The sequence below is a fragment of the Delphinapterus leucas genome, chromosome 5, assembly GCF_059928025.1.
Source record: "Delphinapterus leucas isolate spDelLeu-1000000601 "Yukka" chromosome 5, BTC_Dleu_Yukka2, whole genome shotgun sequence".
Classification (NCBI taxonomy): Eukaryota; Metazoa; Chordata; class Mammalia; order Artiodactyla; family Monodontidae; genus Delphinapterus; species Delphinapterus leucas.
Genome location: NC_143133.1, coordinates 28,049,997 through 28,063,091, shown reverse-complemented (window position 1 = coordinate 28,063,091; position 13,095 = coordinate 28,049,997). Strand labels below are relative to the sequence as shown.

The 13,095-nt window shown below is 36.2% G+C and overlaps 1 protein-coding gene across 2 annotated transcripts in view; it reads left to right on the top strand.

Moving 5' to 3' along the window:
* FAM241A (family with sequence similarity 241 member A) overlaps positions 1 to 12,784 on the top strand; it is a 41,435-nt gene extending 28,651 nt beyond the window's left edge. Inside the window, exon 2 of one of the 2 annotated variants that reach the window (XM_022596296.3) lies at positions 7,378 to 12,784. In XM_022596296.3, the coding sequence (XP_022452004.1) occupies positions 7,378 to 7,623 (246 nt within the window). In that variant the 3' untranslated portion in view covers positions 7,624 to 12,784. The remainder of the gene's footprint in view (positions 1 to 7,377) is intronic. The other variant, XM_022596297.3, reaches the window with a different exon arrangement.
* Positions 12,785 to 13,095: the final 311 nt, after the last annotated feature.

Here is a 13,095-nt window from a genome sequence, read left to right as displayed (position 1 = left end):
CACCACCAGGGAAGTCCCCCACCTTTAATTTCTCATCACTAATTTTGCATATTTTTAAAGAAGGATTTTCAATCAATTTTAACACCCCTATGCACTAATCATGGACAAAAATAATATCACTATTTTGGTGAGAACACTTTTTAATGTGCATGTCATAGTCAGTACTATCATATGGTCATGAAGGAAACTGTACATTTGACAAATATTCTTCCATTGGGACCTCACATACAAAGAATAAAATTTGGCAAAGACACAAAGTGACTAACGTTAGAACGGGGGGAAATGCCATCTGCACTTTGCATTGGTTTATTTTATGTGTGAAGTGTTTGTGTGTGTGTGTTTGGTTGGTTGGTTGGATTTTTGCCTAACTGCAACTCGGCCAAGCCTATCTCCTCATTCTTGCTTGGAGTCTTATTTTTTTTTCTCACATTTGAATCTGAATTCTAATCAATACTGAAAGGGCTATGAAAAATTTGCTAAACTGCTGCAAATAGCTTTACCTTGTTTAAATTTTTATATAAGATGAAAATTAAAATTTGAGCAAGTTTTGTGCTTATAAACTCACCTTCAAGTGTAAACTGAAAAAAGATGTAATGCAAAAAAGATACTGATGTTGATTTCACTATGTTAAGTGTACTCTTTCTATGAAAAATGAAAATGTGCTTACATAGCTTGTCTTTTTTCAGAGATCAGTATTTCTCTCTGCAGCATTAGACAGCTGCTAGCTATTAATAATATAATAATAACTGGAGGGAGTATAACATAGGGATTAATGGTGTTGTCTCTGGAGTAAGAATGTCTGAGTTCATATCATAGCTCCTTCAGTTACTAAGTATAAGTCAATGGCCAGACATTTAACTCCCCTGCAAGTTAATTGCCTTATCCGCAGATGGGGAAAATAATAGTGCCTCCCTCACAGCCTGTTGGAAAGACTAAACAAGAGAATACATGCACAACACAGTGCCTGCCATACAGTAAGCACTGAGTGTTAGCTGTTCTACTATACCGTTAACAATAGTACCACCACTACTATTACTCTGAAAATTACACACATCTGAGAGTGAGCCAAGGACTCAAGAACTCATCCGTTCATATTAGCCTCTGCTCTTAAAATGCAGTGGTTTAAAGCCAATCCAAAAATGGGCAGAAGACCTAAATAGACATTTCTCCAAAGAAGATATACAGAATGCCAACAAACACATGAAAGAATGCTCAACATCATTAATCATTAGAGAAATGCAAATCAAAACTACAATGAGATATCATCTCACACCAGTCAGAATGGCCATCATCAAAAAATCTAGAAACAATAAATGCTGGAGAGGGTGTGGAGAAAAGGGAACACTCTTGCACTGCTGGTGGGAATGTGAATTGGTTCAGCCACTATGGAGAACAGTATGGAGGTTCCTTAAAAAACTACAAATAGAATTACCATATGACCCAGCAATCCCACTACTGGGCATATACCCTGAGAAAACCAAAATTCAGAAAGAGTCATGTACCAAAACGTTCATTGCAGCTCTATTTACAATAGCCCGGAGATGGAAACAACCTAAGTGTCCATCATCGGATGAATGGATTAAGAAGATGTGGCACATATATACAATGGAATATTACTCAGCCTTAAAAAGAAATGAAATTGAGCTATTTGTAATGAGATGGATAGACCTAGAGTCTGTCATACAGAGTGAAGTAAGTCAGAAAGAAAAAGACAAATACCGTATGCTAACGCATATATATGGAATTTAAGGGGAAAAAATGTCATGAAGAACCTAGGGGTAAGACAGGAATAAAGACGCAGACCTACTGGAGAACGGACTTGAGGATATGGGGAGGGGGAAGGGTGAGCTTTGACAGGGCGAGAGAGAGTCATGGACATATACACACTAACAAACGTAGTAAGGTAGATAGCTAGGGGGAAGCAGCCGCAAGGCACAGGGATATTAGCTCGGTGCTTTGTGACAGCCTGGAGGGGTGGGATAGGGAGAGTGGGAGGGAGGGAGACGCAAGAGGGAAGACATATGGGAACATATGTATATGTATAACTGATTCACTTTGTTATAAAACAGAAACTAACAAAAAAAAAAAAGTATTCAGATATAAAAAAAAAAAAAAAAAAATGCAGTGGTTTAGGAATTGAACTGAGCATGTGAATTTTAGCTAACAGCTCCCATATCTTATAATCTAAATCTAAAACTTATTTACAAATATTTGAACAAATTCACAACTGTACTCATGGGGAAAATAAAATAATTTATGTTACATGTAAAGTTTGTTTTTATTTTTTGAGTTATTTTTTACCTGATATGTTATTATAGAATATTTCTATTGTTTATTCAACTAATATTTATTATGAGCCTACAATGGGCCAGGCACAATGCACTATACTAAGTACTCATGTTAGTACTATATGATATGGTTCTTGCCTGGAATGACGTGACCTTTCCTATCAAAGATAGTAAGAATAGATATATAAAGAAATAATTTTAAAATTAAATATTGTGGTGCACAGAATAACGGTTTCTCCCCACCCCCCCCAAAGATGTCCACATCTTAATCCTTAGTACCTATGAATATGATACCTTACATGGCAAAAGAGATTTTTGTAGATGTGATCAAATTTAAGGACTTTGAGATGGGGAAATGATCCTGGATTATCTAACTGGACTAGACCTAATCACATGAGTTCTTAAAAACAGAGAACCTTCCCCTGCTGTGGTCAGAGGGAAAAGTTAACTACAGAAGGATGGTCTGAGAGCTGCAACATTGCTGGCTTTGAAGACAGAGGAAGGGGACGAGGAGCCAAGCAATATGGACCTCCTCTAGCAGCTAGAAAAGGTAGAGAAATAGATCCTCTCCTAGAGCCTTCAGAAAGAAACACAATCCTGATGACATAACTTCTAACCTGCAGAACTATAAAGTGATACATTTGTGTTGTTTTAAGCCACTAAATTCGTAGTAATTTTGTATGGCACCAATAGAAAATTAATACAAATACAGTAAATTCTCTCCACTTAAGGTCTGTATGTGGAGAAATAGAATAAGGATCACTTTCCAAAGTTGTATCAGAAGAGCTAGGAAGAATTTTCCCAGAAAACCCACAAAAGTCATCATTCCAAAGTAGATCACATGGCCTTTCCAAAAGCCAGCTTCTAGTAAAGGGAAGGGGATTACTCTTAGACCCATCACCTCTGAAGCTGTAGATGGGATTTTCCTCACATAAAGAATGCAGACTGGATTAAGGTTCTAATAGGAAAGAGGAAAGAGTGAATGGATGCTTATTAATATCCACAACCAAAAAGGACTGCTAATTCCATAAAAATTGATACATTGTTTTGAGATTACTATAATAAATAATACTTTGGAAAAATAAGACCATCTTTTGTTTGGCAAAAAGTGGAGCAGGTAGAAAACCTATCAAGATATTGCTTTAATGCTTGCCAGACACATGATAAATTCTCTCCATCTATTCAACAAATATTTACTGATACAGAAAATATTGTAATGAGATTAACTGTAATGCCAGTGATTTAAGAATGCTGCCTATTTTCTTTTCCATGTTTTTAAGTGTCTTTCCTCTAGGATTATTCAAACCCCCATCCAGTTCATTGCTGGACATCTTTGATGTTTCCACAGAACTTCATTTGTGAACATATGCCGCTTTTAGGCATTCTTCTAGTGACTTTACTTTTTTCCTCTCCTTTAGATTGCCCAGATTAAGAAGTGCTTCAGTAAAGTGGCAAATTTTTAGTAATGATTTAATCTGGTTGATAGGTATTTAGGAGTTCATTGTACTATTTTCTCTAATTTTGTGTGTTTGAAATTTTTCATATTAAAAAAAGAAGCGGCAGGCTGCCACAGCACGCCTAGGCCAGTCCTTATTAGGCCTTCTACTTCCCTTCTCAGTCCCCCCAGCTGCTCCCAGGATCTGAGATGATATGATTAAATGCTGCCTCCCCACCTGGCCTCTAGGAGTTAGCTAAGCATTGCAACACCTACCTCTTCCCCTGAAAAACCCACAAGCAGTTTGTAAAAGAATTCAAAGAAATCTTCAGAAAGAAGCATTTCAGATTAGGGTACTTGCTTTGTACTAAAACCACAAAAATACTGAAAAAGTCTTAAAAAGCTTCAGTAACAACAGAAAACCCCAAAGTACAATAAGTGCATAGATTAAAAGAAATTAGAGGTGGTAAAAAAGAAAAAAAAACTTTAATTAAAAAAAAGAGGCCAAAAATGATACCAGCAATGCTAGACGCTGGAGTAGAAGAGAGAGTTGAGGGACCAGAAGAATTACAAACTAAATCAAGAACTGTTCAAGTTCTTTCCTAAAGAAAAGAAAGCCTTAATCTCAGGAAAGAACAAGATTTTTGTTTTTCTTTTTTAATATAGTATATTATCATGGAACACATAGAAAAGTATGAGAAGCTGAGAAACATAAAATTGATTACAGCACATCAGTGAAGGAAAAGATAACTTAGAAGTTAAAATACAAAAAATAAGGAAAGGTTAACAAATTATAATTCAAGAGGGTATTATCAGTATCAAAAGGGGTTCATATAATCCCATTTTATGGATTAGAAAACTGAAGCTCAGGAAAATGAAGTAACTTGGTCAAGGTCATTCAGTTGAAGTGTTGGGAGACTAAATCTGAACTCTCCAGATATCTCTACAACATTTGGTTTTTCTCTTTTTTTGGTAGAAATGGAAATCCAAAAGTAATTTATTAAATTATATGTACTTGTTAACTCAAAAATAATTCTGGCTTAAACTTAAAATATAGACTTAACAGTGATGCCCCTTTGAGTCTCATTTTTCCACAACACCAATGACACTCTGTGTGCTACACAAATTACTGTTATATGGGAAAACACCACCTTAAAATCATATTGAAAATCATTTTTTCTGACTATTGCAAATAAAATTAGATTTTTTCACTCTCTTCCCTTAAACTGTATATGTAGAACAGAAAATAAGGCATTTTTTTAAACGAAAAAATATTTTTAGTTATTTACGTACTGATTACTGAAATGGTTAAGCTTTGGTTTCTACTAAAGGAATCTAAGTTTGATTCATGTGTTTGAAGAGTGCCTCAAGTTAAGCTAATTAACTTTTTTTGGCATAGACAGCAAAATTAATGGCATTTAATACTTACCTGTTATTATGTGAAACCCTATACCCAAAGTCTTCTTTTTACACATGAGTAATTTTCTACCTTGCACCTACTATAAGCAAGTATATGTTCAATAAATAATTACTGATTTGAATCATCACTCCTAAAAGAAATTAGGTTTAATAAATTATAATTACAACTATGTCATCTACATGACAGTTTTTCTTTTGTGACTGCATTAGGGGCTAGTGAAGAGAGGGAAACTATACCAATTATTTTAAAAAAGATAATCTAATATAAAGAATTGTTGGAAACAACCTAAGTGTCCATCATCGGATGAATGGATAAAGAAGATGTGGCACATATGTACAATGGAATATTACTCAGCCATAAAAAGAAACGAAATTGAGCTATTTGTAATGAGGTGGATATATCCAGAGTCTGTCATACAGAGTGAAGTAAGTCAGAAAGAGAAAGACAGATACCGTATGCTAACACATATATATGGAATTTAAGGGAAAAAAAATGTCATGAAGAACCTAGGGGTAAGACAGGAATAAAGACACAGACCTACTAGAGAATGGACTTGAGGATATGGGGAGGGGGAAGGGTGAGCTGTGACAAAGCGAGAGAGTGGAATGGACATACATACACTACCAAACGTAAAATAGATAGCTAGTGGGAAGCAGCCGCATAGCACAGGGAGATCAGCTCGGTGCTTTGTGACCACCTAGAGGGGTGGGATAGGGAGGGTGGGAGGGAGGGAGACGCAAGAGGGAAGAGATACGGGGACATATGTATAACTGATTCACTTTGTTATAAAGCAGAAACTAACACACCATTGTAAACCAATTATACTCCAATAAAAATGTAAAAAAGAATTGTTAAGTAGGCATTGAAGAATAGAAAAGGCAAAAACATTAAGGCAGTGATATTCAAAAGATGGTAAAAAGATAGCATCATAAGCATCCCCTGGAAACTTGCTAGAAGTACAAATTCTCAGACTCCAAACCCCACTCATGGCTTACTAAATCAGAAACCCTGGCAGTGGGCCAGCAGTCCATGCTTTAAAAGCCCTCCAAGGGATTGTAACTTATACTAAATTTTTAAAACCACTGCACTAAAGTAGGCTAGAGGGCCACAGATAGTAACAGCAGGAAGCAGCAACCACTCCTGGGCCTGAGGGAGTAAAGAAGAGAGGTAGAATACTAAAACTGAGAAGACTGGGGAAGGCCCCATCCCATGCAGCTGAAACTCAGACCTCCAAGAACTGATCACTGCTCACCTGGTGCTGGTGTTTATGAGCTCAAAGGAGAGACACCATAGGCCTTGGGAACCAGATATCTGAGGAAAAGGAACCCACAAGTTTGATCTGGTGTCTCAAGAAGGCACATTGAGATTGGTTCTGCAAGTATTGGGAAGCCACTAAATTGAGATCAGTGGCTGCTACCGGAAGGACCTACTACTGCCAGAGTGAACTATGACTAGAGACTGACAGGATCAAGAAACCCATGAGAGGCAAACAAGGAAAGAGCAAATCCCTTCCTCCTCCAGCTGTGCAGTGTCTCTCTAGTTCCTCTATTGGCAGAGCCTAACAGGGAGACAGATTGTTTCCAGAATTCCAAAGGGTGGGATTGAAGCTGAGAGATAGTAGCTTAATTAACTGACATAAAGACCGTAATTGTAATAAGACTGAGAGGTAATAGAAATAGTACTTAATTTTTGGTATCTATAATTGGGCACAGATGGACATTTTCTAGGCGACTGATATCTAGGTAGACTTTTGGGCTTATTTTACAAAATGATTCCTATTTGGAGACTATATGTTTCTCCTGATGAGATTAATAAGAAACATTTAGGACATCTATAGAATTTGGACAGGAAACTACGCAAGGACCTACACTGAAGTGTTCTTAGCTCCCCAGCTAAAACTGAAAGATCACAGCTGTAATAGCTGAGGATGGCTCAATAGTAGCAGCAAGCCCTGCTCCAGTCAGCTGAGGCTGGGTTCCTTAAAGTCTTAGTGTCAAAGGAATGGACTAAAAAAGAGGCTTATTTACCAGGACAGAGCAATCAGAGCCTGCCTCTGTTTTTGATGACAATCAAAAGGAACATTCCCAAGTGTTACTGAATAATTATCAGAAGTGTGCCCAGTACATACTTTGGAAGATAAAGAAGAACTGTGAGATAGTCATTATTCTTAAAGACCTTCACCTATTTCTCATTTTATGTTTATGTTTTGTTTTGTCTTGTTCTGTTTTTTTAAGGATATTGAAGAATCACAAAACCCCACTGGCGAGCCTGTTGGAGATGACTACAAAAAGATGGGAACACTTTTTGGTGAACTGAACAAAAGCCTCATCAACATGGGCTTCACAAGGATGTATTTTGGAGAACAAATTGTAGAACCAGTAATAGTCATTTTCTTTTGGCTTATGCTGTGGTTCCTTGGCCTACCAGCCCTTGGACTAGTTGCTATTCTTTGCCTTGTCATTATTTATGTGCAACAGTAAAATATGGCCGAATGAACTACTGACATTTGGCAGCCATATATGTAATTAGTGAAGTTATGTATTTCACCACATAAAGGCTGAAAATTTTGCCTTGTTTCAAATTGTGTGCTGTTTTGTAATTAAATTTATAAGTTGATGTTGTTATAAAATTAAACTCAACTCGATTATAACAGGGTTGAATATATATTTTGTAGCTTATTCATAACACTTGTTTAACTACTGTGATCTGTGCCCACTTTTAAACACTCCTATCCCATGCCAAATCTTGAATAACACCAAAAAGTGAGCAGGGAATGTTCCCCTGTTCACTCTTCTAAATGTTCTAAAACATTTTAGAAGAAAAAGGATGAAACAAGGAGCTAAAAATAAGTTGTAATTGGAGAACTGCTCCCCACCTACCCCCACCAAATAAACCCATATTATCTGGGAAATAATTTGAATTTCCATTGTCCCTGCTTAGCCCAAACCAATATAAATGATAACTTCTATATACTACCTTAATATTTTGATGAAAATCAGTAAAGCTAGCACATTTTCTAAAGATTGAAAAGAAATATATTTATTATTGCTGGGGAAACTTCCCAAGTTAAATGTAACTTTTTTATAATGTAATATTTGGGCTTAGAATCACTTCAGTATGTCATTTGGAGTTTTAGACAGTTTTGGTGCTAATTACTTTTTGTGAATTTTTAAAGTCTCATAAGCCAGGTTCATAGTTGGCTATACCCCATGGTAATGAATATTTTCTTGTATCTAACCAGTTGTGTATTTTTTTCCTAGAGAGGCATTTTCAGTGTATTTTTTTCAGAAATTTATATTTTTTAGTTCTTTTATAGCAATTATTCTAAGATTTTAAAAATCTATTTCCTATCTTGACATGGATATTTTTCCCCCAAAATTGATTTGTATTATGGCTGAAATTCTTTACTATTTCTTTAAAAAAAAAAATCATCTCATTTTCTTTGATATCTGTATTAGAAAGTACAGTATTACAGTATAAAACCAAATGCTTAAATTTGGAACTCAGCAGCCAATTGTATAATATTCCTCTAAGGCTAAAGCCAAGATAGTAATTGGCCAGGCATGTTATTAATGTGTCTTAATTCAGCACTTTGGGGTTTTATATTGAAATAAGCATTTCTTTCAATATACTTAGAAAATGAAAATGGCTTACTGATATTTTGGATTTTGTTAGAGAATCTAAAATCTTTACACTTTCATCTGAAAGACTTTCTATGTAGACAAAGGATAGGTAGTTAAGATAATTATCTAGACATTTAAGTTAAATAGAGGAAAAATGGAACAATGGAGCATTTTTATCTTTGGCAGGGCAATAACTAAAGTGTGTAATGTGTTTACTATTCTACTTTATAAAGTTTTTATCCAATACTAGTTTTAAAATTTATTCTATAAGTTCTCAGTGTCTTCCATTCCGAAGCAGAAAAATGATGAAAATGTTCAATTTAGATTTCTAAAATTAGATCATCCTGAACCAACAATACCAGTCAGAGGGCACTAAAAAGTATTGTGCATTTGTATAAATACAGAACTTTTAAAGTTTGACTTAAAAAAAAGACTTTGTACTATATTATTGTGTTTTTATTGGATTTGTAATATTTTTATAGAATATTTTATAGAACCTGGCATAAGTGCGAGTTATTTGAAAAGGTGTCTTTATTTGTGTCCAGTAGAATTGAGAGGTTTTTAATAGAAGTCATGAGATTTTGTATATCTGCATTCAATATTAAAAAGTGTATTCTTTTCTAATACTACTAAGAATTTTAATTTCCTTTTGGAATGTAAAAAGATGTAGTATGCATAATAAAAGCTCTGGTTCCACCAGTGCCTAATATTGAAAATATTTTAAAAGTAAGTTTTAATTGTAATTATTTAGTATACGGTCAAATACTATGCATCTACACACTGCTGTTAATAGAATATATATTAAATTCTATAAAGAAATGAGATATTTTGCTGCTATTCTTTTTGCATATATTATTAGAGCAGTATACCATCAAATTATTTGCTTTTATAGGGAAAAAACAAACTTTGCTCATTTGATGGAAATAAAATATTTTATCTTATGAAATATAGAATGCAAATTATACTGATATCTTGAAATGAAAAGAAACTGGTCATTTCTTTGCTTCATGATATAAGGCAGGGGTCCCCAACCCATGGGCCACAGACCGGTACAGTCGGGAGCCTGTTAGGAACAGCAGGAGGCGAGCAGCGGGCGAGTGAGCGAAGCTTCGTCTGCCGCGACGCACTACTGCCTGAACGATCCCTCACATTACCGCCTGAACCATTGCCACCCGCCTCACCCTGTCCGTGGAAGAAAAGGCTTTCACAAAACCGGTCTCTGGCGCCAAAAAGGTTGGGGACCACTGGTATAAGGAATTTGTTCAAAAATGGTTCTCAGGGACTTCCCCGGTGGTCCAGTGGTTAAGACTCCGTGCTTCCACTGCAGGGGGCCCAGGTTCAATCCCACATGATGCGCAGTGCGGCCAAAAAAAAGTGAGGGGGAGGAGAAAAAATGATTCTCGATCATTTCAATCTCAGATACGAGCCAGTTGTAGAAACTAGTACTGCTATGAATAAAGAGATAGAAGTTACAAGGCTGCATTACTAGATTAGTGTATATATCACTCATACCACCAGCCCTCGATTCAAAGGGAAACGGTCAAGACCTACAAGTAAACTGACTATAGTTGAATAAATCAATTTTCATTAAGGGAAAAACTCAGTTTTGTAGAATTCAGTTGTCTCATATGTTAAGCTGTCATATACAAGGCATTCTTCCGTTCCTAGGCACCAGTCAGATCATTCTTGGTCCAGTAGTGTGCTGGAGCCAGCTTTCATTGGCTTGCAAGAGCCAACTGCATACGTTTTATCCCTACTCTGCCTTTAGTGACATCAAGTTGGTAGCTTGTCATTGAGTATGGGGGCAGTATTTACACTATAAAAACTAGCAAACACAATACATCAGGGCTCTTTTTTCCCAGCAAGCCAGTTGTTAAACATATGCCAGCACATCACTGATTAGCCACTCTAGAGGCCCCATTTCCATTTCTACTCCTACAAATATAAAGGAAGCATATTAAGGGAAATCCCCATAGACCCATCCAAAAACTGTATTTGAATCTTTTCCATGTGGGAACTATGGACCATGATTGTCTTCTGACCAACATATATCTCTGTTTAATCACATTTTGATCAGAGAAAATCTCTCCGGGCTATCACTAATCTGCAAATCCATTAAAGACTATCCAGATGATCAGGAAATAAGAAACAGTTACAGAACTGATAGAGGGCAAATTACAGCCTAAGTAAAGGTCTGTTGTAAAGTATTAACCTCAAAATAATCAAAGCTAGGTATTGAGCAATAAAGGACTGTTTGGTTTGTGATTATTTTGAGTTATTTTACAAAAGTTTATTGATTTCACTTTATTTTAAATGTTTTCATTGCAAACTAATGGCTCTACAAGGTCAAAGAAGAGAAAAAAATCAAATAAGACTTTCATACCTATTAGGACTTCTAGTACTGGACTTGACCAAGGAGAATATAAACTAATGTACAAATTATGGCTTCAGTATTATTGCTGGACTTAAGTGTATTTTGTAAGTCCTACTTCTCTGCCCAACCCTTAATTTGTGGTGTTTTGACTGTTCTCTCATCACTCTACACCTTGCCCTGGGCAATATCACCACTCCCATGGCTTCAGCTACCATTTCATACTAACAGCTCTCCGGTCTACATCTCCAGTTCAGAGAGTTCCATACAGAATATAAGATTCATACATTCAGTTGCTTGCCCAACATTTGTACTTGCTTATCCCTTAGTACCCCAAATTTAATATGTCCAAAAAGGAACTCAACATCCTTCTCCCAAACTTTTTCTTCTTCCTATGTTTCCAGTCTCAGCAAATGACAAAATCCCCTCCTACACTGCCCACATTGTAACCAGTCACCAAGCCCTGCTCTTTTACTTCCTAAAAATATCTTTAACCTTTCCACTTCTCTCCATTCCCAGTATCACTTAGTCCATGCCACCATCCATAGATTGCTATCTCAGAATCCTCATTGGTCTCCTGCCTTCATTTTTCCACTTTATAATCAGAATAATCTTTCTAAAATGTGACTCTAATCTCCTTGGCCTAAATCTCTTCAATGGCTTCCTGTTACCATTATGATAAAATCCTTGCTCCTTAATATGTTTTACAAGGTCCTTCATGAACTGGCTCTTACAGACCTCACCTCTCTATACTTCCACTTTCTCTTTCCAAGATTCACTATACTGATTTTATTTTCAGTTGAGTGATGTGTTTCTCCCTTCCATGACTCTGTGCATACTCTACCTTCTTTCTTTAACTCCTCCCTACCAAACTGACCAACATATCCACGACTGTAAGGCCGCAATTTAGACATCGCGTCCCCGGGGAAAACTTCTCTGACTCTTTTAAATCCAGTTTTGGTACTTCACGTGCTTTCAGAGAACCCTGTATTTCCCCTATCAGCATTTATCATGCTATTGACATATTGTAAAAGCTTATGGTCAGCTTCTTCCATTAAACAATAGGCTTCACACCGCAGAAAACATGTCTCTCGTGTTCATAACTGCACTGCCTAACAATGCCTGGCATACAGTATGTGCTCAAAATCTTTGTCAGATGAATAAATCAGCTTCATTTATTCATGCTCTCCCCAGAGTGCATTAACAGAAGATCTAGAGTTGGTTGTACTTGAGAGTTTTTTGACTCCAAAAATGTACTTATTGTGCATAGAGTGATTGATGTATATGTTATCATTTATAAAGTTTATTCGCTTTTGATGGAAGAATATTGCTGTTATTTGCATACATATACAGTATTGCTACTATATGCTTGCCTTTTTTAGGAGAAAATGTATTTTCAGTGCTGTGCTTGGTGGAATCACTGTTTCTCCAAAATGCATAGGGTCACTCATGTTACCTGAGTAACATATAAAAAATATTTCATATTTTTCCAGTATTTTTCAATAGACCTTTATTTACTAAACTTTAATTTTCTAAAAATCTCAGAATTGTGAGCAGGAATTCTCAAGTATGTCAGCTTGGTATTTTGGGCTCCAGAATAAATACTTTGTTATTCTTTCTAATAAATAATACCCTTTCACAACCCTGCATTCTGAGTCTCCCTTCTGGCTCCTTATATTGTGTTCTACTTGTCAGTTAACTGCTGCCACATCAAGTTTGGAAACTGTCACCTGAGAGTGAAAGCAGCTTATTTTCCTCATCCATATTGCTGGAGCAGAAAGCCAAGGCCTGATATGTGTATAGCTTCCCAGGCAATAGAGTAGTGGGAAAATCTAGATCAATAACAACCAAATTGTATTTCTTCTTTCTGTTGACTACTGTGTAAATTAGAATTATTGAATAAGCTTAGCAGGAGCCTGCTAAGATTCAGAACTGGGTCATTCGTATGCTTATTAAAT